The 26,822-nt window shown below is 37.9% G+C and overlaps 1 protein-coding gene across 4 annotated transcripts in view; it reads right to left on the reverse strand.

The window, feature by feature from the left end:
• PLCH2 (phospholipase C eta 2) overlaps nucleotides 1-23,943 on the reverse strand; it is a 119,913-nt gene extending 95,970 nt beyond the window's left edge. For 2 of the 4 annotated variants that reach the window (XM_030018910.2, XM_030018909.2), the window contains exon 1: nucleotides 9,502-9,987. In XM_030018910.2, the coding sequence (XP_029874770.1) occupies nucleotides 9,502-9,613 (112 nt within the window). In that variant the 5' untranslated portion in view covers nucleotides 9,614-9,987. Of the gene's footprint in view, nucleotides 1-9,501; nucleotides 9,988-23,845 lie in introns of those variants that run through there. The other 2 variants (XM_030018900.2, XM_041124158.1) reach the window with 2 other exon arrangements.
• Between the last annotated feature and the right edge of the window lie 2,879 nt (nucleotides 23,944-26,822).

The following is a 26,822-nucleotide window of genomic DNA, read 5'->3' on the forward strand; positions in this document are numbered from 1 at the left end:
AACACAAGCTAGAAGGTTTAGAGATTTATGTTGCTTTTGTATCGTGAGAGTGCAGATCAAGATCATTAAACTGGACTGAAATATTCCAGATTTATTCTATGTAATCTTGAAATGCTTAGTCAGATGAGTTTTAACCGGTTCATCATGAGTGTTAGCAGCCTCAAGAAAGATTTGCATTCAGTGTAGTACATCAGAGTACTTCTGAACCCTATTGGACCCCTTTGCATTTTAAATGTTGCATATACAGCAATATTAATTTTTGCACAAATTATCTGAAATATAAATTATCCGCTTTACATACCTTTGAATAACTCAAAACAAAACAAAAAAATTACCCAAATGTACTGCAGTCATTCCAGACTATCCATTTACTTAAATTTTCCTAATGCCTTCATTAATTTCAACTATTACCTCCCCTCAGTCTGTTTTCTTATGCTGGTTTCCTACTGATTTGATTGCTCAGTTATGTTTTGTTCATGCATCTTAAGCTATCCTTCTCACGTGCACTTCAGCATCAATTCAGGTCCTTTAATAAAGACAATGGTTAATACAATGAGTATGAATGTCAGTAACTGTTATGTACAAACCTTGCCAAGTACTTTCAAAATTTTTGTTGCAAATTCTCAAACTAACACTCCTCAGCTGCTGCAAAATAAGAATTGTGTGCATTGCTGTAAAATTTTTTTTTTTAATCCAATGATTACATGGAAATACAACCCATATCAGGGATGCTTACATGGAATCACTCGTGGCAAACAAGCGACAAAGTGTAATAAGCATTGTCTCTATATGTCATCATCTGTATCTTACTCAAACTTCAAATGATTTTATAAATCTTAATTTTCAGGAGGTACACTTAAGCAAATACTAAATTCTAGTGACTTTTCTTACATTTTTTTAAAATGAAGGTTGCTGAAATAATCGGCAAGAGAAACTCTAATGAGCCATCACAAAAATGATTGTTCAAGTTTCTGTCAAGCTACCTTTTGCAGCTGGAAAGAAATACTTCAACGCCCTGTAACCTGGGCTCAAGTGGTTCGATCTGGACTCTAAAGACTGAGTCTTCTGCTCAGCCCTTTTCTGGTGGAAGGGAAGAAGGGACTGCATACTGAGCCAAATGTCTTCCTGGTACCTTCTGTCATATATAATTCACAAATCTCTGCCCTACATCAGATGTATGTAATGTATGTATGGAACATGCATGTATATAGTGTAACGAAAGTATGGATAAAATTAAAAACACTGCTGCCCTCTAGTGTTAAGTTACAGTCAGATATTACCTTCTGTATTGCAAAATAACCTGCGGAGTGGAAGTTACTCTTGTCATCAGGTAATTCAACACACTTTCCCCTTTACAAGGCACACTACATAAATGGCACAATTTCTTACAATTCCGTCATCTGTTAATGGGAGATAAAACAGCTCAAAGGCTGAATTCTTTCAAACAATTTTTCTTCTAAGACTTTAACAATATTAAAGAATGCTACATGAGCATGGATAACAGAAAACAGCTTTTTTCACAAACTGAAAATTGATTCAGTTTCACTGCTTCATCAGTCCTCAGATCTGCCCCAGACCACCACCACCTGATTGTGATCTCTCAGGCAAAACACCCACCTAATGTTTGGCTGCTTATTTGCATGTATAGGCCTGCAAAAAGAACAAATTTTGTCTTAAAAAAACTGAAAGTCTGGCTAGAGATTGCCAGTCACATTCTGAATCTGCATTAGGAAGCATTAAATGCCTAAACTCAGAGAAATTCTAGGCTGAAATGTGCTCGAGCAATAATGTAGAAATACATCTCAATCTATGTAGCTCTACTGTACCAAATCCCAGGTACTGAGGTTCAGACAGAGCACTAGAACTCAGAGTTGCAGATATGCATATCAGTTGCAGCATAGGTCTCTAACACTTATGAATGTCTAAATGTTCACACCTCTTCTGCAAATGAGGTTAATACTGTTAAATTTGTTGCTCACCCAGAAGCCTCAACAGAAATTCATCAAGTACAGTACACATAGAAACACTTTTGGGCCCTCTATTTATACCCTTTTTTTTAAATTTACGTATTCTAGGACAAATTCTGCCCCTCAGATACACACAAGTTTGCTTCCAAAGGAATCATCGTCTTACATCCAAGGCACAGAATTTACATTATAGAAATCCTGATATAGGTGAAATGTTAGTCTGAGAGGGACTGCAAGGGAATTCTCTACCCAGACTAGGGAGTGTCTATCAACTGGAGCAGGCATATATAGCCGACTGCTACACAGATAGCGTGTTATTGTCCTCCATTTTAATCCTGTGAGGCACAGAGCAAGGATTCAGCTCATCCAGGATAACTGCAAAAAGCAAGCAGCAGAATTTGGAAACTGCTGACTGTCATCCTTGTGTACAGTTCACACCACAATTCACAGACACAGAGCTCAATCAACATTTCTTATAGCCCCACTCTAGGTCTTTCTCCAATATTTTAAAATGTTAACCTGACAAAAAGTAATAGCACCTTTTCCCTCCCATTCTTATAGCATGTCAGTTCCTTGTAGATTTAGATCAGGCATCCTTAAATAGAACAAACTGGTACCTAGAATACATAATGAGAGTGCTAAAAGAACATTTGCCTTATACAACAGATGCTTCACTTATTAAGCAGCCCTTCACCAAAGACATGGCTTTTTTTTTTTTTTTTTTCCATACAAACCCATCTAAATCTAATTTTAAAAAATTCTGTATGTTTAGATGAGGTGGCTTGGCCTTTTTTTTGTTGTTGTTGTTGTTGTTTGGTTGGTTTTTTGGCAGGAAAGAGCATAAATAACATACCAAACTTATTTTCATCTTAGTATTTCCAGCTACACAAAACTTCCAGGGTTCTGACTGTTTTGAGGTCTACAGATTGTATTTTGCAGTACAGTTCCCAAGCAGCTGGTATCAGTACCCACAAGTGTCACTGGCTAGAAGGTCTTACCATAGTTATTTCATTTCTGAATTGTTTATTGTTTGAGAATTATTATTATTTGTATTTCAGCACAGGTAATAAAGACTGAAGTGGGAAGTGTCTGTTGTGCAGGAGTAGCTGTTCCCATTTATATTCAAAATAAGAGACAACAGAAGGACAAAGCGAAGTTACAAAAACAGTCAAACAAGAAGTCAGTAACAGAATCAGAACCAGTGAATCTGGGTCTGCTGAGCAGTCCAGTATTATATCCTTAGATTCATGTCTTTATTACAACAGTCCATGGACTCATGAACACTTTAAATTAGTATAAGCTGCCATTGCCGACAAAGGAAACAGTAGTGCATTCTGCAAGCCTCATTTGTTCATTTCTGCCGCTGCAGCAAAAAGGAGAACAAACAGCAGCTTGCAATGTTCATTACACTATAGCCTTACTCTCCATTCAGGAAGGAAAAAAGGTGTTGAAAACAATTCTTTAAGTTAAGACTACACAAAACCTTCAGGATTTGGTGTCAGAACTTTGTAGTATCCACTGTCTATGTAGTACCAGATCAAGGAGAATGACATGTTTAAGTTTAAACACTTGGGATAAACAGTGCATCTTTTCAGATTTGCTTCAAACTGCATCAACAAAAAACAAACCCAAACCAGTATCCATTCTGCAGTCACTCACTAATACATGCAGAACTAGTGGAACCACAATATCAGTTCACATTTTATTTTTAACTGATGGGCAGTTTCACAGAAATCTAGCTTTGTCTGCTCTTCAGCTAAACTTGTATCATAAAATGGTTTGGGTTGGAAAGGACATTTACAGATCATCTAGTCCACTCCCCTGCCACCACAGAAGCACTGCTCATGTAGACAGGCAGCATGTTAAAGCCACAATCTGAAGGCCATCTTAAGTACTTCTCCAGGCTAATCTGATGTACTAGATATCTAAGCAAACAGGATTTAGCATGTCTGTGCACAACACACTTTCATCAGATTACAAGGGAAAAGTAAGTCTAGACATGCCAGAACATATTAGAAAAATAGAGGATTACCGAATTTGCCATATATCTCCTTGATTTTGGACTCTCCCTATGTTGCTGTAATAATGTTGAATCACATTATACAGCAAAATTATGTAGACGTTAATTGCATTCCACTCAGATTTCCTTTTAACATAGCAATCTTATTCCTCATCCACATACAGCCTACACAGAAAAGCAGTTTTTATTCCAAAAAAAGCAACAAGTTTTGAAAACTGTTTGTCTCAACTTATGAAACAAATCAGAAAACTGCAGAAGAACGCTAAGAGTTTCCAGCTGGCTAAGATTAATAAGTATGGTACAGAAGTAGGTTGTAGGTAGCTATGATACTATGGGGCCAAATGATCAACTGAGGAGCATTTATTTAACTGCATGGATTTATTCCAACCAGTGATTTAACTCTCTAGCTCCATTCTTTCCTAAATTTTCTTGCAGATATATTCGCCCAAATGAGAAAGCTGGAGTATTACGTTTGACAGCATAGGCTTGATAAAGCTGAAATGTCGTATCTGAAAGCATAGGCTACTCAAGACAACAGCTCAAAAGTATTGTGATCACTTCTGTGTGTATTGTAAAAAATGCTAAGCAATCTAAAGGCAAAATAAGGTAAGAGCTGTCACTGCACTACACAGTATTTAAACTAAGTCATATAAAGAGTTAATTAGGGAGTTAAGAACAAACTCAAGTGGGTGTTCTGAACAAGTCTGCAAAGGGATTCCTGAGCGGCAGACAAGCTTTTGTTTAGGTTCAGACCCACTGGCATCGGAATGCTGGAAGTGCTGCACAGGCACAATGAAGACTTTCTCTCCCTCCAGCTATTTCTGCCATTTCTTTGCACTTTGTCCTATGTTTGCACACTGATAGAGCTTTATGTACTGAAGTATATAATGGACAATTCTTGTTCAGGAGGCAACAAATTACAATTCAGCATATGAATAAAAAGTAGTTGCCTAAAAATCAGTTTATATGATATAGCAGTAACTGGAACATACCATCTCACTTTTGTAGTGCCATTAAACACACAAATGATGTAATACACCTATTTCACCTCTAAATTTCTGCACTTTCCTTTTTCAAACCCCTTGCAAACCAATTTATGAGAAAGAGCTAGAAAAAAAAAATTATCATAGTTGGTGTGATCTGCAGGTGAGAGGCAGGAAACAATTTCTATAATTATTTCTCTTTTTCTATTGACACACTATAATAGTAGTACTGGGGCAGTCTTCCCCAGAGCATATGAGCAAGCATATCTTCACATGCTGAAGAACCACAAGATATGAATCAAACGCTCAAGAGTTGTGCAAAGGCAAGAGAGGACAGTGGAATGCTAAAGATCCCACTACAGGCCTTCAGTATTCAAGAGATTCATCAACTAAGAATAATACCTCTTAGGAAAGGTCCCAGTTTAGCAAAATACTTCAGCACATGCTTCATTCCATTGCTAGTGATTGTGACACCCAACGCAAGCTTCATTTAGCCAACTGCTTGGGCATTTGCCTAAGCTGCAACAACGCAAACAGGACACTACTAGAGGCTCAACAGACTTTTGAAAGAATAAAAAAAAAAAAAAATCCTACAACACTGCTGAAAAAATACGTATACTTGTAACACATGCATAATAGCAAAACTCTAGTTACGGTTAGCAAGAAGTTAAAAATGTGTCCATTTCCTTTAGATTACCTTTCAATTAAGAATATGCTTTATTGTTATTTAAAAAAAAAAAAAAAAGAAGAGCAGTCGCTGGAATAATTTATTTGTGAACAGATGCTCCACTTACCTGCATAAATTCAAGGAGAAATATAGAATAATTGAGTACTCACTGCATACAGTGAACCCAAGAAGCACATTGAGATGATCATCAAACATGAGGGCTACCTCTACTAGGAAAAAACTAGTATCATTAAATATACAATACGATAAAGATAAGAACTAGTGTAATGACAGTTAATTATGGATTTTGTTTTCACTGACAAACTGTTTTTAATACAACTACAATACAAATATATTCAGGCCCATTAATGCTAGTAAAAAGTTTACATATCAGCCCAAATTGTAAGCCAGCAGAAAGCTAAACTGATCTCACAATTGCTGGAAATCTGGCCTAAATGATGAAATTGCTTCCTGTGAGAGCTCAACCAAAACTTTTAGTGTTGTCTACTTCATGGCCATAGGCAGTAAATGAGTATGTATTTCAACCAAATGAGTCCTGTGTTGAATACATGAAGTTCTGATTAAAATCTTGGGCTAAATCAACTTTTTTATTTTAAATGCAACAAACCAGCTCCTCCTCCTTCAGATCTCTCCTGTAGCACAAATTCATCTGCCACAGACATCAGTTACACAATTCCTTCCCTCCTACCCAATCTCCAGTCAACACCTGATGTGCAAAATCACATCTGTAATCTCCAGAGCTTCCTAAGAGAAGAGCTCATTTTCCTCTGCGCAAGCTGTCAACACTCAAAAGAGCAACAGGTAACAATAGTTATTCTTTGAGCTCTCTATCTCCCAGCTCAATTCAGACAACTTCATGGCACAGAGCCACAACCTGAGGCAGTATAAATCCCACTCTCATCAACTTCAAGGAAGGTTTTCCAGAAGCACTTGAAAGAATCAAGGAAAAAAGTTGCAATCGGTTTTGACAGTCTCATCCTAGGATATTAATTTACATTTTTAAAATGTGTGGTCCAAAATGTTTTGCTTTGAGAAAGAGGTTGGGTTTTCCTTGCTACTCTTATGGCCTTCATAGCTGCATTCTACTGCAATGCTTCCTCCCAGTTTTCCCAGCATTTAGCATTCTGTCTGGAATGTATCTGGTAAAAATTAAAGAATAAAATATTTAGGAGCACTTGGTGCTGCTGAATAATGAAGCCTGGTTGAAACCCAAAAAATAGTTGATAGGCAACTGCACTAGAATGACCCATGAAAAGGATAATGCTAAGTTAAAGGGCTACCACTGTTTCTTTCTTATTACTATGAATTGCTTTGACAAGAAAAATAATTTTTTGACTCACAAAAAGATTCAGCATACCTCACTGCCTTCTGAAGAGGAATTCAGCAGACACAAGCATTTGCTCCAACAAAGCTGCATAGACCAAATGTCTGTAATTCTTATACATTGTCCTTTCTCCTATGATCCTCCTCCCTCTCAAATCCTCTGTTCTTTAGAACATGATTTCAGTCTAAAGACTTTGCTGTTTTAAGATCGATGACCAGCACAAGATGCTTCAGAAATCTATGGAAATAAAACTTGCAATGCTAGATATGAAGATATGTATCTTTCCTCCTGCTAGATATAATCCCGATCTCTATTAGTTCCTGGATTAAACCCTAAAAATGAGGCTTAATTGGGATATGACTGATACCTTTTAATAAATGGCAGACCTCATTTCTACCTGCATTCAAAAGCCAGTTCCTTGGCCATCTTCTGTCTACCTGTCTTGCGAAGAGAAGTGATACACATTCCTTTTAAATTCCAGTGCTTATCTCTTACATCACCAAGACTTTGAGACTTCTGTTCTTTTTCTCTCTCTCATCTGTGTTTACCCATCCTGACAGCTTCATTTTTACATCTGTTGTTTCCAACCCACATTAATTGCCAAAGGGAGCTACAAGCGACCAAACTACTACCCACTGAAGATATTCCAGCTAATTAATTCATGTCTCAAAAACATCTCTTCTAACCAGCATTGGGAGGCAGCTAAAAATGCAATGGTCAAATTTAAAATGGGCAGGTTTGCATTCTTGCAGAAGAGTGTTAACTGTTATTAGCTACATTTTCAAACTAAACGAGATGTCTATTATCTGTTGGGGAGAAGAAGGGGTAAGAATAAGCAAACAGACTAGTATTAGGTTCCCACTGTATTTGGGCATGAAAATCTAAAAGCAGGAGCACAGTTTCTGTGTACAGCTGCTTGGTTTTATACTTGAAAATCTGCTTATGTTGGAAATACGTTACTTTTTGAACACATAGACCTTATATTCTTACAGATACAATGAAATTCACACAGCCAGGAACACGGATGCATCTGTTGGTTTCTGTAAAGGCACCAATGTTATGATTCTTTGTTAACAAATCATGGATGATATGCATATCATCTGTGGTTTCAAAAGCAGATACGCATGTACCTCCCATTTTAAACTTCATCTATTTAGCAAACCAACAATTGAAACATTCTTTGCCCCGAGAGATTCAGTTAAAGATCAGAGGGATCACAGGCATTTTATCAGAAATGTGCATACCCTACTTAAGCCGCAAGTCAGACAATGATTCAGAGCCAGTTTGTTACTGACACAAAATTGTACTGTTTGAAGGTCTGGTAAATAAGAGTACTCTTATGTTGTCCTTCCAATCTACCTGTGAATTTTGCCATGTCCCCATTTTTTGCTATACCATTATTATTTACAGCCACAGAAGGCAACATATCAAGATTCTAATCAGCACATTAGGTGAGGGTACTATTTGTATTTTTCCTTAACATGGGAGTAGAAGTCAGTTTCCCATCTATTTATGTGCATCTCAAAAACACTCCAATCATTTATCTAAGTATAAATGCTACCAGTTACATGAAGATACTATGCTGTCTAGCATGTCTTGGGAAACACTGGTAACATTAGAGTCATAATCTTACGTTATCATGCAGCTAAAGTGTTCATAACAATTCATACTGTACTTAACACTGAAAAAGCAAGTAGTTCCTTCATGCAAAATAGTTTATAATACACAGCTAAATTTCACCTTCCATTAAAATGGCCAAGGAACTAACTTTTTAATGGAGAAAAGAGTTTAGGGGCCAGGGGGCTAGCCTAGGTGTCAGTTTAAAACAGCCAAAAAAAGAGGCTCGGTTTTAATCATATCTACCTGCATGTTAGAGGGTTTGCTACTAGTAGGCGAATACAACACTGTGCTGATAAACAAATAAAAGCAGTTTGCAAATGTAAAGTTCATCATGCAAAACCTCCAGTCTAAGAATATGTGATGAGAAAATTTTAGCGATTCTACACATGAAGGTCCCTCCCTTCCCATGACTCAAACGTCACAGACTTTGAGTACAAGCAAGGCCATAAGAAAGACTGATTCAGAGTATTGTATTAGGCAATATTCCATATTTTATTTAAACTTGCTACAATTTTTGCCTTCTAATATCATCTCGTTTAATTCCTGGCCTATATCTGCTGTTTACAGTCTCATATATGCCACCAACTACTGGAACAAGTCAAACACAGGCCAGAGTAGTGACACTTTGTTTGCTGGTTTTGGGGGGTTTTTTGGGGGGGGGGGGGTGGGGGTCTGTGTTTTGGTTTTTGTTAAATATGCTTCACCCAAACTCTAGTCATCATACCAACTACACAGAAAAAAAGAGACTGAGGAATACACAAGCACAATTCCCTCAAACAAATTTAAGGAAAACTAGAAGTCCCATATGCAATATCTATACAATAAAAGTAAATTGGGAGAAAAAGAAAGTATTTTCAATACCAAACTATTAGATGAAAGGACCGTAACCTTTCACTTACCTATTGCGATGATGTTTGCAGAGAGGAAATTGAAACAGTTTCCATCACAGAGCATGAGTTCTTCTCTTTGTGTCAAATCCCCTACTACAGATTTTGAAGAAGTCAGAGCCATCTCAAGCTTTCAGAGCAGCCTAGCAACAGTGCTTGCTCCAGGTCAAACAAAGTATTTCGGAACAGATATCTGCAGAAAGATTCAGTCGAGTAATAAAAGTACCTGAGAAAAATCAAGAATTTCAGGATGTTGCTGGCTTACTTCAGAAGTCACAGTGAGTTCCTTCTCTGGAATTCCACATTCAGGAGACTGTCCTGGTTTAATCCTGCTGACACATATTCCATGCATTGAAGAATAGAATTTATAGCATCAGTGTGGAGAAAGAACCACCACTGAGTTCAGTCTTGATGGAATGGATGCGATGGCCCTTCCCAGGAACAAAGTAGTTACAAGTATTCAGTGTATCATCCCAGGGTCTCTTGCATATTGCAAACCTGGAGAAGACAATGTTTTTATATAGTGGAAGTTGCTTTAACTGTTTATTATACAGTATTTACTACAGGAACATAGCTAGATGACATACAATGGACTGACCTCAGCAGTTGCTTATATCCAGATAGCTCCTCACATAACAGAAGGCACTGACTCTTCCTTCCCTCACCCCAGTATTTTCTATAATCATAGAAAACTATGCTTTTGCCAGCAGCAAATTCTCCAGAAGCCAAACTACTGATGCTGGGTTTAATTTTTTTTAATATATATATATATACACACACACACATACATAGATACACATACATATAATATATACACATACACTTAACTCAATCATTCTACATAATAAGTGAATGTATCAGCTATATTCCCAAAGGACACCTTTGAAAACTATCTGCTCTGATGTTGGCTTGTTCTTTCAGTTCTGCTTCTTACCTTTTACAGCTCTTTTCTCCTCTTACACACCGTCAACCATCTCCACACCATCTCTTCATCGTTGTCTGGCATTTTCCTTCCCTTTTCTTACCTATCTCCTGCCCACTGGCTACAGAAGACTCACCTTACCAAAACTTTCAGACAGATACCTTCCTCAGAGAAAGAAGGTCAAAGGCTCGCTCCAAAAGAGCAATCATACAAGATAGAAACCTGGGATCCTACCTTGTGCTGGTAACTGTTTGAATCTATGGGAGTCTCCTTCAGTTTGTAATTACAAGTTGAGCTCTGAAACATTGCCCTAACATGTTTTGTTGTGAAAGCACAGATCCAGTTTGACGTTGTTTTAAAAGAGAGAGGGCAAGGAGGCATTACTATTAATTTACAGTGAGTAGAAATAGAGGGGGAATTTGAGACATTTGTAGCAAAAAATGACTAAGAGATGTCCCTGTTACAGCATCTGCCAGTTTGAAATTGTACCTCTCCTTGTCTTTGGTCCCTCATTCAGCTTCTTTGGGAAGTCATTTCCTCTCTATGACTATCTTTTCACCAAGCCCCACCTTCTCCACTCTCTATCTTGTCAAAATCTCCTCTGTTGAGAGGCGGCATGTCAGTCAATGAAGTAATACCCATACACGGAGCCAAATGCATAGCAACTTCATATATGGGACAGTAGTGCTTAGCAATACTAATCCTGCAGAAATTCAGTATCATTAAAATCACTTGTTTCCGCATTTAGATGGAAAATATCTCAAAGGGTATCCTGTGGCTCTGAAATAATTTTGGGCATATAAGTGGGTGAAATTCATTTGGTGAAGAATACGTTTATTACAAACCACAGCTAGAGTCACCAAACCCAAAATTATAAAATTAGGACAGATTTCATAAACTGCCTGGATTGAAAGGGAAGGAGATAATGGTTATCAAAGATACTCCACATTGCCCCCAAAATACATCCTTCTACATGCTGGCTCCATAATTGTATCCCTTCATCATTGTCCAACATTTACATAATTAGTTAAAAGAATACAGAGCAAACATTCTGCTTTAGACGGAACAAAAACAATTAATATATTTCCATGTATTCATTTTGTGCATCCCAAAATAAATGTTTTTTCCTTTAGTTAGTCCTCAAATTAATACCATAAATATATTTAAATACACTTACAGAGCTGACTCGCCAAGGGTCATTCTAAACTTTTCTATCCTACATATACTTTTCAATAGACCCTTTACAGAGGCACATTTGTGATTCTGACACTTTTTGAAGTCCAGCCGCAACTCTTTGGCTTATGTACACTTGCTCCTACACATAAGCTGCGTCTTCTATGATACCAGAAAATAGGTAAACATTCATAACTCTTTCTTGGCAAGACGCACCATTTTAATACTGGAGGTGCACCTCTTGCTGCAGTTCATTTGGGGATGTTCTGATGAAACTAAAAGTGTTTCTTTCAGCTCTTATTGATGTGGTAAAAAGATGTTATTACCCCTACTACATCTTCAATATTCTACCATGAGTATAATAAATGGCATAGCAGCCTGCCGAACTAATACTATGCATGTGAAGGAGGAGTAGGAACAAGGTACTTGAAGCAAGTAGGTGTCAAACACAGTAGATACAGGACTCAGCAGCAAGCCTGAGTTATCTACCAATAGAATCTGGGGGCAGATACCAACTTTTTGCTGCAGCTCACTGTATGTGTAACAAGCACCTAATAAAACAGAATATTAATTCACGACCACCCTGTAAAAGCATGTTGATAGATATATTGATCTCACTTGTATTTTCAGATGTAGCTGTCTACATGACAAGACCTGGTTTCCTGGTTACCAATAACTGCTGTCTTATCAGCATTATGGAGTTTGCAAACTGAACCCCACATCCTGGGTTAATTTCTCTATTCCATATAAGGTGACAATATGAGAAACTCATCCTACGGCTACTGGTCAGCTTCTGTCTCACAAGCTGTCTGCTAAATGCTGCTCTAACAGAAGGTTAACAGTGCCAAAACTCTATTCTGAGTTTATCAAGTCTATAACCCTTTCTAGATACTACTGTGGTTTTACTGTCTGTTTTAAAAATCAAGGACAAAAGAAACCCTGCAACCTTTTACCTGTATGCAATCCCTACACACATCCTACACCACAGACAGAAAATATCACCACCTAGTCATGGTACTTTGCCCTCTCTTCTCCCACCCAACTCTCAAACAGAGAATTTTTGGAGGACTCTAGAATCCAATGCAGATATTGAAGAGTTAGCCAAAGCGGGGGCGGGGGGAAGCTTTTTTTGGTGTTTGCCTTTCAGTGTGAAAGCCTTGGGGTAAAGTAGCTTCTGAAATTTAAGTATGCCTGTTTCAACTCTGAGTGAACACATATATATCTTTAAAAATGGAAGAAAATCTTAAGCAACTTTTGTTTCTAGTTAGTACATGTTCTTCAAATAAGCATGGACCATGCATACCCCGTTCCCTTTATTTTTTTAAAGGAATTAGGTTTCTCCCTTTCTGATTGTATCTACCCACTACCTATAAAATCCTACAGCTTAAACACAAGTCTCTTAGGAATAAAATAGTCTAGTTATCTCTATACACAGCACCTATTACAGGTGTCCCTGAAAGGGTTCATGCAACTGAAACAATAGTAACATGTTAAAAAAAAAATAGAACTTCAGCAAAGGGATTATCCTAGTTTTTACACAGAGAGCAATGGCATTGTAGCAAGGTTAAGCCAAAGAAAAAACCTACACAGCCAGAAAACAGTCATTGCACATACTACTCAAACATTTCCATATGTCAGTGAGTAGAAGATATTCTGCAAATATAGCTCCTGAAACTCAGTATTCAACTGTGCAAACAATTTAGCAAGAATCAGACTCCTCACCTGAAAGGAAAGCCTGGTCTGCATTCAGTGTTGATCCTGCTTTGAGCAGAAGATTGTACCAAACCACCTACCTTCTGAGGTCACCTCAGAATTATTCTAGAAACTGAAATGAATTTATTAATTGAAGTAGAAATTGTATGATACTCATCAGGATAATTAATGACCCTATAACCTACAAGGTCCTTACATGGATTAAAATACAAAAGAAATATATTTGTTAATGGCTTTTGTAGAATTATCAAAGATCCCAAAGTTAACAAAGAGCTGCCAGACTCCTTTAATGGCTTCACCTTATTCAGTAGCAATGTCATTAAAGCACACATATGCTGTAACAGTAAAGCGGTTCTTAGATGAAGTGAGCAACATTTGCTTAAGACTAAACCTTTCTTTTAGATTTGTTATGGCTGCTATTCCCATACATTTTTTATACTTTGCAGTTATGTAAACTTTCGCTGAAGAGAGAAAATATGCTGAGACAGAGCATAGCAGAGGAAAAGGCTTTAGATATGATCCCACCTTGATCACTCTCCCCTGTAGCCTCTCCCTATACCTTCCCAAAATCAAAGCGAGGTGACAGATCTTCCTTGTGTAACTTTCCCATCCTACTCAATAGGCACCTTCAAAATTTCCTGAGCATGACAAAATATGTCATGTCAAGAAAGGTAGACTGAATACAAGTAAGAAGTGAAGTAGCTATAGTTAGATAGATAAATGCACATTTGTTCAGTATATTTGTTTTCACTGCACCTGCCCCGATTTACAGTGAGTGAGAAAAGACTCAGAAAGGGGTTTTTGGAACTTTAGGAGAGAGCCAAAACTAGATGTTAGAAGGCATCTCAGGATTTAAATCAACTATGTCCACTGAAAAAGCAAAACCACACTCAACAGCATTTCTGGAGCTACTCCACTGCATACTCTGAGCAAGTACTTCTACATTCGACAGGCACTGCCTTGCAGCAGGTGAGTTATCTGTCTGCTCTGGTCACCTGGGCAACTTCTCCTCCTAACCACAACTTTATAGCCACTAGCCACAAAGCACCATTTCTGGTACACGTGCATTAAGTGTTTAATGCTGAGATTAATCCAGAAAGCCACAGCTCACAGGACAGATGAAACTGTTTTAACACTGAGACACAAGCTATCCATTTCCTTTTCAGAAAGTTGAACTCCTTGATAGTTATTTTGCCAGACTCTCTCACCTCTTTGCTTTAGGGTTTTTTTGAGAGGTCATTTCCGTTGTAGAAACTTCAATCACTGTGACTCATTATACACCAAAAAACATATCCATGAGAGTGAGGAAGACTTAATGGGCACAGATGTTCATGCCGGTACACACTGGCATCATTTCAGTGAAAACAGATGAGCTGCAATACTTTACAGTGTATGAGGATGTGGCTCACTGATTATTTTATTGTCTTGAGTCATGTCAAATTCACATTCTTTATTCTTTTTTCTGATCTGAAAGTGAAGCTATTGTGACTAAGTTGATCTCTAAATCTCTTCTGTTTTCGTGCAAGAGATGTTCTTTCTTCACTCTGTCCATCCCTTTGAGCTTCTGTACGGATCCTCAGACTTCCCTCTCTACCCCCCCTTCCCTTCAGCATACCTGTATTGTTAAAAAAAAAAAAAAAAAAAAAAAAAAAAAGCCCAGCCCCTCTCCCCAAAACAGCAAGCTGAATGTCCCCATAAATCCTAGGCAGCCAACAGAAAAGCACACAGTTAATCCTTAAAAACTAAGCAGGATTCAAATTGGTATCTCAGAACAAGATTCAAGATTCCTATTAAAGTAAATGAAAGAAGCTCAGCTGGCTTCCCTGGAAAATTTCTTCTGAAGATTGTATGATGAAAACTATCAGTTACATTCTCTGAAAATGTTTCACCTCTGTTATACTAGGAAACACTCTGGCTTCTGAGCACAGCACTGCTTGCTGACAAAAGTCACAAAATAGCCAAAAGAGAGCAACTGTATCTGTTCAGACCACATAAACAGTACTTCAACTGCTCAGGTTAAGAGCCCTACCTAAACATTACTGCGTGAGGCTCCATATTCCTTTAGAAAACGGGACTTAAAACCCTAGAGGCAGGATAGATATCACTTACAGACAAAAAAGCTGTGTACACCATAAACAATCCTGTAGCCATTTTTATATCACCTGCTTTTGTGTTCAGGGAGATATCGTGTGTCACCCACCAGAACTCAGACAAGCTCTGATATCCTTCCAGAACAGATACACTGATACTGTGGATGCAACATAAAAAACTAAGTCATCACTTAAACCTGAATAGTTTGATCAGGAAGCAGATCAATAGGATAAGAGATCAAATGGAAGAAAAAAATACATTAAAGTATTTGAATCTGAGACTTGGGATTTGCTTTTAAACTCTACTGCAGTTCACTATGACATGCTGCTCATTTTAAAGAATGCAGCTCCATTCACTGGGCAATTCCATTTGAGATAACTTGCACGCCCAGGCATGTTACTTCACATCCAAAGCAACTGCAAAATAAAAGAAGTCTGTTTCAGTACTATGGAACAAGGGGGTAAGCCCACACCTTAGGGTGTGATACAACATTCTTTTTTCCCAAGGGACAGAGCATGCACAGAACAAACTGGCATGTGATACAGAGTTCTCTGGCAAATAATTCAGTTGAAAATATAAGCAGAAGCACAGAAAAGGCAGTAAAGAGGACATCAGAATATCTGTCTGGCAGCCTGATGCATTCACCTTACACCCAGAACACAGTCATCCCACTTAAAAGGAACACTTAACATTTGTCAGCTTTTCTTTACCCACCACTTACAGCTTGAACTAGAGCTGCACATGCAGGAAAGCCCTGCATTTTTGCTGAATGATGTAACTGAATATTCCTTATGCAAGTAAGGAGACTTATTATTAAATCCAAATAATTTATTTCAGGCTTATCTTGACTGTGTCATATGACCTTAGCATTTACAAAACAAAACTTTTAATTTGCAACAATTTCTATGTATAAGGGACAGACTTGTTTGTAACCCCTTTTCTATTCATCCCAAGTCACCACAAACCCTCTCAGTTTCATAATCATTACTCGTTGCTAGCCCGTTCCCAGACCTATCTGAAATGACAATGGAAACATAGCACACAGCAGCCTCTTGCTTCTTAAGAACATTTGAATTTCTTATTAGCAAGGGAGAACTGGAAATTTTTGTTAGAAGAGCAAAGGGAACTAACCAAGCAAGGCTCTAAATCTCATCCAATAACTTGGCTCAAAAGTACTTTGAAACTACAAGTTTCATACTATAGACCATGAAAACCAAAAAGCCTCAGAGAAGGAATAGGGAGAGGAAGATCTTATTAGGAGACAGACAGGAACTGACTACTGCTGAAAAACTAAGCTTTTACTGCACATGGGAATTTGTGAGTCATATTAAAGAGGAGACGCAGATTATGGGCTCCAATGCCATTTGTAATCAAGAGATCTATAATACTAATAATGTTTATACTCTCAATTACGTTAGCAGTCTTGGTCACTCTCCAGAAGCCCAACTTTTTTTAAAAATTTTTTTTTCCACCTTATCTAAAGAGTCAGGGATTTCTTGTAAGAATAATGCCTATGACCCTTAATCAAGCTGCTTTAGTTCTGTACAGCAGTTTATTGCTTTATGGATCAATCTGTTAGATATTAAGGAATAACTTATGCTGGGGAAGTTAGAAAGGAGGTGGCAACACAAGTTCGCCTTTTTCAAGTCAGTGGTAAGTGATCAGCTTTCTCCTGAGGATGCCTAGTAGGACGAGATACAAAAGCCTAAAGCAGAGGAAGAAGGACAGTAAGAGAGAACAGGAAATAAAATGAGTATCTCTTGTTAGCTAAATGGTGAGCTAAAATGGTAACAATTTAACTATTGCTAGTGAAATGAGGATATTACCCTAATTAAAAGCAAAGGTTTTTTCCACCAGCCTTATTCCAGCCATCTTTCAACAAATATTTATTGTAGTTTTCCATCACCTGTATCATTACTAAGACAAAAAGTTCTATAGCAGAAATTTATATATATAACCTCAAATTGGAACAATATGAAAAGCCAATCAGGGTAAATGAAAACCTTTCAGGTGCACGGAACAGATCCAGAGCACAGGTTTAACAACACTGACAACTACATTTTCCAATACAAAATGGCCAAAACTCCTAGCAAGGGAAGGTATGCATGTACTACAGCATCTTTGATCTGTACCCTAATTTCACTTCTCTAATCTACTCTGGGTAACTGGAAAGGGATAAACTTTGGCTGTGTTTGACACAGCTGAAAGCCAATAAGCAGGCTTCATACCACCGGAGAATATCAAGCACATGCACACACACTAAAAAAACTGAGCTAATTACATGCGGCTTTGGGAGAAGAGTACACAAGCCCGTTCGATGAAAACTGGAAAGATAGGACAATCTAGTATTTAACTTCCGCAAATTGAAGTCAAGACTATTATCTTCAGCTACACCATAGCTCCCTCTTTACAACATTGTGCAAATACTCCACTAATTTACACTACTTCTGAACATTTGACTTTGCTGAAAGCTTTACACAAAGTAGAAGCCAGTCATGACAGACTTCAAAACTAGAGATAATAGAAGGACACAGAAATAGTGAAAAGACCTCCAGTAACAGGGAGAAAGGTGATGAGCAGAGAGCATGGAATACCAATTCCAAGCAGAAAAGAGAGAACGCAGGCTTTGGAAGGATCTCTTACAACTTAGATTGCTTCAAAAATTTCGCACCATGGATTTAAATAAGTGTAAATGCCCAACTTACTTTGCAATTTAAAGCAGCATATGTGCTCCTTCGAGCATCTCAAATCCAATGTATTCTGCATTGTCCTTAGGGTCACATGCTGCTTTTTGTTAAGATTAATAACTGATCTATATTTAAGTGCCTTCTGTGACAAACAGTTGAGTTGGGGAGCATTGAATTCTCCTGGTTTGCAATTCACACTTCATTTCCAATAAATACTCCTAGAAATGTGTTGATGATAAAAACATGTTGTGTGCCCTCTCGTAATGCCATTGTCTATAAAGATCATCTTTCAGACATTTTTGAAAGCTTAGTAAGTCACCATCCTGGACCTAAGGCTGGGCAAAGGTTTTCTTCAGGATTTGCACAGCTGGCAACATTTTAATTTACCACAGTAAGGAACCTGAACAGAATCAAAAGCATGGTCTCTTTTCAAGCGGGTCTTTCTTCATGCCACCCTACTATAAGACAGAAACCGAGTTGGTGAAAGTGACTGCTACACGTGTATACTGCAAACAAGAAAAACATGCTTACACTTGGCAACTTAAAGAGAAGGCTGTGTTTTTAATTTTTTGGGGGCCACAAATGCAAACCAATTTCTTACATTAATGAATCTCCTTCCCCATTGGCAGGAAGGGGTCTGGGAACCACTCAATCCATCCTCATTTTGTCAAATGGAGGGCAGCGACATACACAAACACTAACTAATGGACTTGCTACAAGGTAGCAAGTATTTAGGGCCTAATCCAATAAATGTCAAAGTACAGCTCTGCTTTGTTCACCACCTTACGGTGGACTTTAGTACTTTGTTAGTCAATAAATAACATTACTTCAATAACCTCATCTCATTCAGAATCTGTCTAAACTCACAGGAGGGGAAGAAAGCAGCGGGGTAGGTCACTTTATACTGTAGGAGACAAAAAACCCCTATTAAGTTATTTAACGAAGGATGACCCAAAACCAAAATCATAGACTGTAATCGCACTATCCAACACATACAGCACCAAATCCACTAAGTGGTTTCTAAGTGTAAACAAAACACACACACACAAACCAAATCTACACACCAGAGGCCAGCTCTAAGTGGGCATTACAACAATAGGTAAACCCCTTCTTCACCAAAGATGCACCCCAAAGCCAATGGAGTTTATGCAAGTCTTTCTGGCAATTTCAGCCATCTGACAACCTGTCTTCAGCTCCATTCACAGCCAGCTACCTCTGTACAATCCAATGCGGTCACATCCTTGACACACCAAATCAAGTAGAATATATTTCACTTAGGCCTTGCGGCAATCCCACTAAACAATACCAGCACATAACGCATCCCAAAGTTGTCTGGTTTTCACTTTCTCCTCTGCAGGCTACATAGCTTCTTCTAGGCACCTCAATTGCATGCTTCCGTTGTTTCCTCAGGCTCCATTCCTTGCTCTTTTTTTTTTTTTTTTAAATAAATAGAACACGAATTACATGTTTTCAGTTAAAGGCAGACAAAACTTCCAGAAAATCTGTTCCAGCATCTAAGGGCACTAGGAAATCTGGCATAACAAGTTGTGGGGGGAACAGGACGTTGAAAGGGAGAAGAAGCAGGGAGGAACTTCTTTTAAGTTATTTTATAGTAACTAGTCCTGCAAGGAGAGCTATGAAGAGACATCCTCTTAACATCAGATTCAACACAAAAAATAGTATTGCAAGTTTCTGCATAACGGCCTTTGGCAAACAACACCTGGAGGGGATGAGAACTACATAGTTTCTGCAGCACTTTCAATCTCTCCCAGGAATGTTAACATGTAAAGTTCCTTCACCTTCCCACCTGACTTCCCTCTTAACTTCTGAGGCAATCCAGAGCTTCCTGACAACTATTAAGATGTCAGAAGATTCTCCAGGAGCCATTCCTTAATTAAATGGAAACAAGTAAGGCTGCAATAAACAATAAAAAATGCAGGGCCAGATCAGAACCAGGTATATGAAAATCAATCTCTCAAGTTGCATGCTGTATTTCTGACTCAAATGGATCTGAAAACCTCACTCAGCTAATGCTTTCAGCTCCGTGGATACGGGGAAACCACACTTCTAAAATTATTTCAGTGTTTATTTTAATGTTTACCTCATGCTTGCTTGAAATCCAACGTCAGATGGATCAAACAGTGAGCTCTTTAACAAATGAGATCCAAAGGCCTGCAGGCTAGCTTCAAGCAGCTAGAGGCTTAGCAACAAAATTCTTACATAGCTCTTCTCTTCAATAGAGCCTGATGCACTTGACTCAAAGAGTATATTTTATTGTGGCCATTTTGCACCTGAGGAAGTTGTTCATGACGTAGCCTGAAACACCACCTCCCCGTCCAGAACCCTATCCTCTTCATTTTCTCATCTCTTAAGTGAACACTTCAGGATTTTGGTTCAACTCCTATTTGAAAATCAAAGAATCTTTCAAGAGTGGATTCCAGCTACCACTGTTCCTTTATTAGCCACTAATAAGTCCTGCAGGACAACAGAAACCAAGATTCTCAAAATGCTGAAACATTAGACCTGCTTGTTTTGATGTCTCCACTCAAAATTTCTATCAATAATGCAGAGGCTCACATGCAGTCTGCCAGACAGCAATGTACGGAAAAATCACAGGAAGGAAAGCCAGAACTTTGCCTAAGCATGTGTAAAGATTTGTCACAGCCTGTAGTTTTACAGGTACCTATCCGATGACTTTACTGTGTACTTACATGTGCTGAAGGCAAGTGCTCCACCCCCACAAAATGGAGGCAGATTAAACAATGAATAAAAGGTTTGGAAATTCCCTACAGATTTAGAGTTTGTGTTCTAAGCAGTAATGTGGAAGTCCAGAACTTCATAATAACTTGCAGGAAATACTGGGCTGAGATGTTCTACAAAGTGGCCATGTACTTTATACTTAGCTCATGGGCCAGGGAAGGAGAATAGCTGTCCCTTTGGAACAGGACTTGGCTCATGCTATACAGGACTTTTCTTCACTATCATCTGATCCTGAATGCATGGTCTGTACTTACTACTCCCTTCACATATGCCGTTAAGAATTATTCACAGTAACTGATATACAAGAATGTTTGCTATCATTTATAAAGGCCGGCGGTATCAGTGGGAGCAGAGGTTAACTCACAAATAGGGCCAAGACAGTGGAAATGAAAGGAAATTCAGGCATGACATTGAAGTATGTATTTCAGTAGTAAGACCAGAATAATTTAAGTCTATCATGGCAAGCAGCAGGTCATTTTATAGATAACTAATGCAGAACTGAGGTGTCTTGGTGTATGACAAATGTATTGCAGTAAACTCAGATGATCCTTAGTAACTGAGAGACTGTCTTCAGGGAAAAATCTCTTCAGCCTTATCCTATTACCCACTCAAATTTATCTACACAGTCATTTTCTCAGCTCTGGACAAATTAACAGGACTAACAAGACCAAATTCCAGTGATATTCACAAATAAGTTGGCCCCTTTGAATTATATTTAGGAACTGAGTGCTCTGTACATTTTATTTTAAAACCAAAGTAAGGTTGTGGTGTTCTAAAACTGTGAACACAGAACTTTAGAAGAACCATACACTCTGTATCATTAAAGATTTTTTTACAAAAAGAATTTCAATCTTTCACCTCTACAGCTTTTTACAACGTGTGAATGTTATCAACAAGCTTTCACAGTGGAAGGACTTGCTGCAACAACATTCACTTAGATGCTCTCAGACAATTTAAGGTAAGTATGGAGTAGCTTTTAATTCAACATAAATTACAGAAATTATGAATGCCACATAAAAAGAAAACAAAAGCCTTTTCAGATAATGTAAAAGACACTTGGCCATAAACTAGAAAGTTATCATTTTTGCAAAGCCAGAACAAAAACCAACCAAAAGCAAGGAATGACTGAAAATTTTGCAGTGGTCTACAGGGCATGAATTTAATAGGTTTCACACAAATTTACAGGCAAGATATTCCATTGAAAAATCTCATTTACTTGCCAATGACAAGGCATGAGTTAACAAACTATCCACATATCTGTGGCCCTAGAAGACTTGTGGTTCTATAAGATGAGAATCTCCATGAGTTGCAAGGACAATCAGAGAAAAAATTAACTTCCCAAGACTAACGTAAGGATTAGACAAACTAACAAAAAATACTCGGATTAAAGGAAGCCATACCTTAGGCAGGTCATCAGAACGATAGATTCTCTAGGCTGAGAAGGATCAAAATACGATGCATTATAGGAGCTGATCTTCCTAACAGTCATTAAGTATAAGAATCAGCAACCCCTTAGTGTTTCAAGATTCAGTTATACAGGCTTATATTATACAAGCATGTATGACAGAAGTAGATCTGGTAAAATATTTTGCTTACGAAATAAAAAAGCTCACTGTTAACTGATCTGTCATGTCAAATGTACCTATATCTGTTTGTGGTCTCTAGTCTATATATCATCAACCTTCAGTGCCCAGAAGCAGACAATCTAAAACAAGTAGTCCACCTACAGAAGAGCTCAGAGACAAGTTAGCATTTATTCATCTGTTCTTCACATGCTGGCACTGAGGTCATTAGAATGCAATAACTATGACACCATGCAATCTTGCCCTCATTTAGAAAACTAGTACATTTCATCAGTAGTCACCGACCTTCCCTCACAACCTCTGTCCTTCATTTGGACTAAACAGTTCCTTCATACCTAATCTTACTAGGCAAAAAAGAATTCTGCCCAGCTAAAGTTTTTTTTTCCCCCTCAGTTAGAACAGAAAAATCTCTCTTAATAGACAAAACTTAGACCACTTTCTTTTGAACAATAAAGAAAAAACTTAACTTTGAGCTAGATTCTCAAGATGGCATCAACTTCCCATCTCAAACTTACCACAGTCAGCAGTGAATCTTACTCCTATTTTATTTTTTAACAGTTGAACCTACCTCTACCATGAAACAAAACATGATCCTAGAAGTTATCACCCTTAGGATTTGGGTTATGTTTAAGATCTACATCTAAACTCTGGAGCCCAAAGCATTTGAAGCATACACAGCACTAGCAATTTGGCCATATCTCTGCAATTGTAACCCACATTCGAATGCCAGGAAAGAACTGAAAATTCCTTCTCCACAGCCCAAAACAACGACCAAAAAAAAAAAAAAGCCAAACAACGCATACCCTGTCAAGGGGTCATGTGCGTCTTTCCTTCCAAGTTAAGACTTACCAACTGTTCAGTCACAGAATCAGCCAGGTTATATTACCTAACTGGTATTTTATTTAAATATCTAAAGTTTATTTTACATTGAACTTCTCTTATCCAAGTCAGTTTTAGTTTTGCTTAGTATACCTGTGAAATCTCAAGGCTCAGGTTATCCTTTCAGAATGAATGCGCTAGTCTCTCGTGTTGAAGAAAGTAGTTGTCCAGTTAGAAAAGTCTAAACTTAAATCACAAATGCAGTTTGCTTCATCCCTACAAGCTCACAGAATCTAAAAACTTAGGACTAACAGAATTCCAAGGTTCCTGAACATTTTCATGAACAAGAAAAAGCATGACCAAAATAAAACAAGCATTAGACATTGTGCTCTTTCCATTCTCTCTCTTCCTTAAAAAAGACAAAAGCAAAAGCAGTAGCAAATTCTGTTGCAATCGTAAAGCTAGATATATTCCTGCGGTAGCATATTATAAAATTTGTTGCTAACTTCTAAGGGTGAGAAAAAGTGTTAAAAGTACACCAAAATGATTCCTGAAAGAGAAAGTAGCAAATTAAAATAAAACAAAGAAACCCAAGAAAACCCACATACCTTTGTCTCTTCTCTCTGGACAGTGCAGACAAGCTGTCCTAGCTTCTTTGCACAGTGCATCAGAACCTTCATAAGCATGACAAAAAAAAAAAGGAGGGGAGGGAACTGCAAAGTCTGAAATAAAGGCTCCTCCCCTGCATTTTACATGTTAAGTGCTCTCAGCTCACTGATCACAAAGCAGCTCTTACAGTCCTTATTCAAACAGTTCAGCTCCAGGGTAACAAGTTCAAAGTGGGAGGAGGCAAAGGGAATCAGAGGGTGGTAACAATCCTGAACAGACGTTTCGTTTCTTTTACATCTGCAGAACCTGTTCTTCAGGTTGGAAACTGAAACATCTGCCTATTGCCCTGTTTGAAAGCTGCACTCCAAACCTCTTCTATACTAACAGGTCTGCAGAGGTAAAACCGTATTTAATAATGCACAGACAAGCAACATGTGGGAGGAAAAGTTAATCATTACTGTGCACCGAGTTTGTTTTACATTTTGGACTTCCTTATTTTAACGTCAGTGAAGCAACTCACTCCCTTATCAGGTCTGTTATAAGGAAAAGTAGAGAAGCATGCAATGGAAATAAAGTCTGCACAGAAATTTGTCTTGCAAAAGCTTAAGTAAAACACAGCAGCTAAATTTTAAGAGATATGGCAGTTTTATGCAGTTGCCAATATCAATCAGAATACAAAGTAGAAGAAACAGATTTTTCTTGCTGATCACTGTGTAACAACTAACATTAGTATGGTCTTGCTGTATGTGATGAAGGGAACAATTAGCCATGTTAATCCCAGGGTCTTTTACCATGTCACTTCCAGTATCAGCTGAACCATCACACTGGTAAAGGATCAAAGTGGGCCAATAATCTATATAATAATTCTCATGATACAGTGCATTCAAGAGGCTTTCATCAGGTTACTAGGCAGCGTTTGAAAGGTCCTAGAGCCTCAGGTCCTTGAGGTATGTCTACTGTGTTTTTTCAGCTTAATACACTTAACTACTTAGTATTAGGTTAGGAAAAAGTGTTCGTTTATTATTTTGGTGAATACATTGCATATTTCTTCTCCTTACAAAAACACAGCGACTTGTACAGTCTGCATTCAGATCAGCCACTTCTCTCATTCTAAATCTTTAAACTCATGATTTTGCCAGAGGATGGAATCTATGGGAGAAGGAGGTTTGGCCCAGATCTACAAAAAATAATCCTGGATCATATGACATACTTTTTTTTTTGGGGGGGGGGGGGGGGGGCAGGCAGGGAACAGCTGCGAGTCTGGGAGCAGGGGTGAATAATTCTAATTGTAGAATTACCCTCTACTGCTTCCCAGTCCAAGTAGTAATTTTGTTGGGAGGTTTTGTAAGGGGGTTGGTTGTGTGTCCCCACACAGCAATGAATACATATTCCTATTTAGTGGATTGCATTCTCCATTGTACAAAATAGTATTGCCTATAAACGTTGCAGTACTCATTAGCCCAAATTCTATGCATTGCAAATTATGTGAAGCAAACAGAGAAAAATCTCAGTGTAAAACACCACAGAGGGCTACATTCAGGAGGTCTAAACTTTCTACACAGTAGAAATATAAAAAAAGAAAAGACAAAACAAAAGGAAAAAAAATTACAAATACAGATTGATAAAACTTCTTTCAAGTGAGAGGTGAGCCCCAGATACACTAACACATAGAAATACTGCACAGCATTGGAACAGGAGTCATCTCATGTCATATTCATATGCCTATCAAGAAAGGATTACTTACGAATCCATTTTCATAGAACAACTCTGCTCTTTCAAAATCATTATTCTCCAAAAAGGAAGTATGCAGAGTCATATGAAGTGATAAAATGGAAGGAAGGAGAAGTAAGGCATAATTCATTGGGTACTCCACACATCACAAAACATTTGCCAATTCATGTGTCCTCCCTCAGACTTTAAAGAATTGGCTAGTGCGCCTCACTTCCACATGACCACTGAACACTATCATCTTTAGCACGTATATATACAGAACTTGAATTCACTACCAACAAGTTTCAGCCTCACTTCTAATCAGCAGTCAGAAGTCGTTGTGCAAAGTACCACTTTATAGTCCTTTTGGTTAATAAGTAGAGCTCCACAAAATAAAAACTAAGACAACTGGTTTTCTGCAACCTCCTCAGAGAAAGAGAAATTACCTGAAATATGCAGAATCAAAACAAGTATGAGTTTAGACTGACACCTGCAGCACAACACTGGCCCTCAACAGGCAGTGTTTTTTATTCCCTTGCAAAATCTAGTTTCAGAAGTACTTCCTTCACATGACATATGGCAGCACAACTACTAAGGCAGTAACTAACAGGAATAGCAAAGAGAAAAAAAAGTGAGAGAAAGAATAAATAAGGCAAAAGTGGAAGGCAGACCAAAAGAAGATGTCTCTTTCACTAGCCAAGCATCCTAAAATTCCCCAAGAGTTTGCAGAATTGAATGTTTAATATTAAATTATTTCACTTTGTTACTTGTCAACAAACAGTCCTACCTAATGCTTTTAATTTTTTTGTTGTTTTCATTTGCCTGGTTTGTATTTTTCCCTGAATATTCACACTTCTTAACTGTTACTTGTTTATGAGGAGCCAAATCATAGGCTACAAAACATTGCCTTAATAAAAAACTACTAAAAAAAGTCTGCCCACTATAGAACTATTCACAAGAGCAACTTCTTATCAGCAGTGAGGGTTTGTCCTGCAATAACAGCTACCTGTCCAAAAGCATATATGAGTAGTTGTAACATGGATACAAACAGTTTCCTTTTTCCTGCGAGCATTCAGGAGATTCTCAGGTTTAAAAATAAATTTATCTAGGTACTCCATTTTTCTTATAAACAACATATCGACATATACACTTAAAAAACCAGAGCACTTAAAAATATAGCCCAATGCTGCATGGGCAAAAAGACCTGTTCCAGCAGACAGAACACTGAATTAAGAGTATTTCCAACTCATTAGTTTCTAGATGTCA

This window comes from Aquila chrysaetos, chromosome 6 (assembly GCF_900496995.4).
Source record: "Aquila chrysaetos chrysaetos chromosome 6, bAquChr1.4, whole genome shotgun sequence".
NCBI classification, from domain to species: domain Eukaryota; kingdom Metazoa; phylum Chordata; class Aves; order Accipitriformes; family Accipitridae; genus Aquila; species Aquila chrysaetos.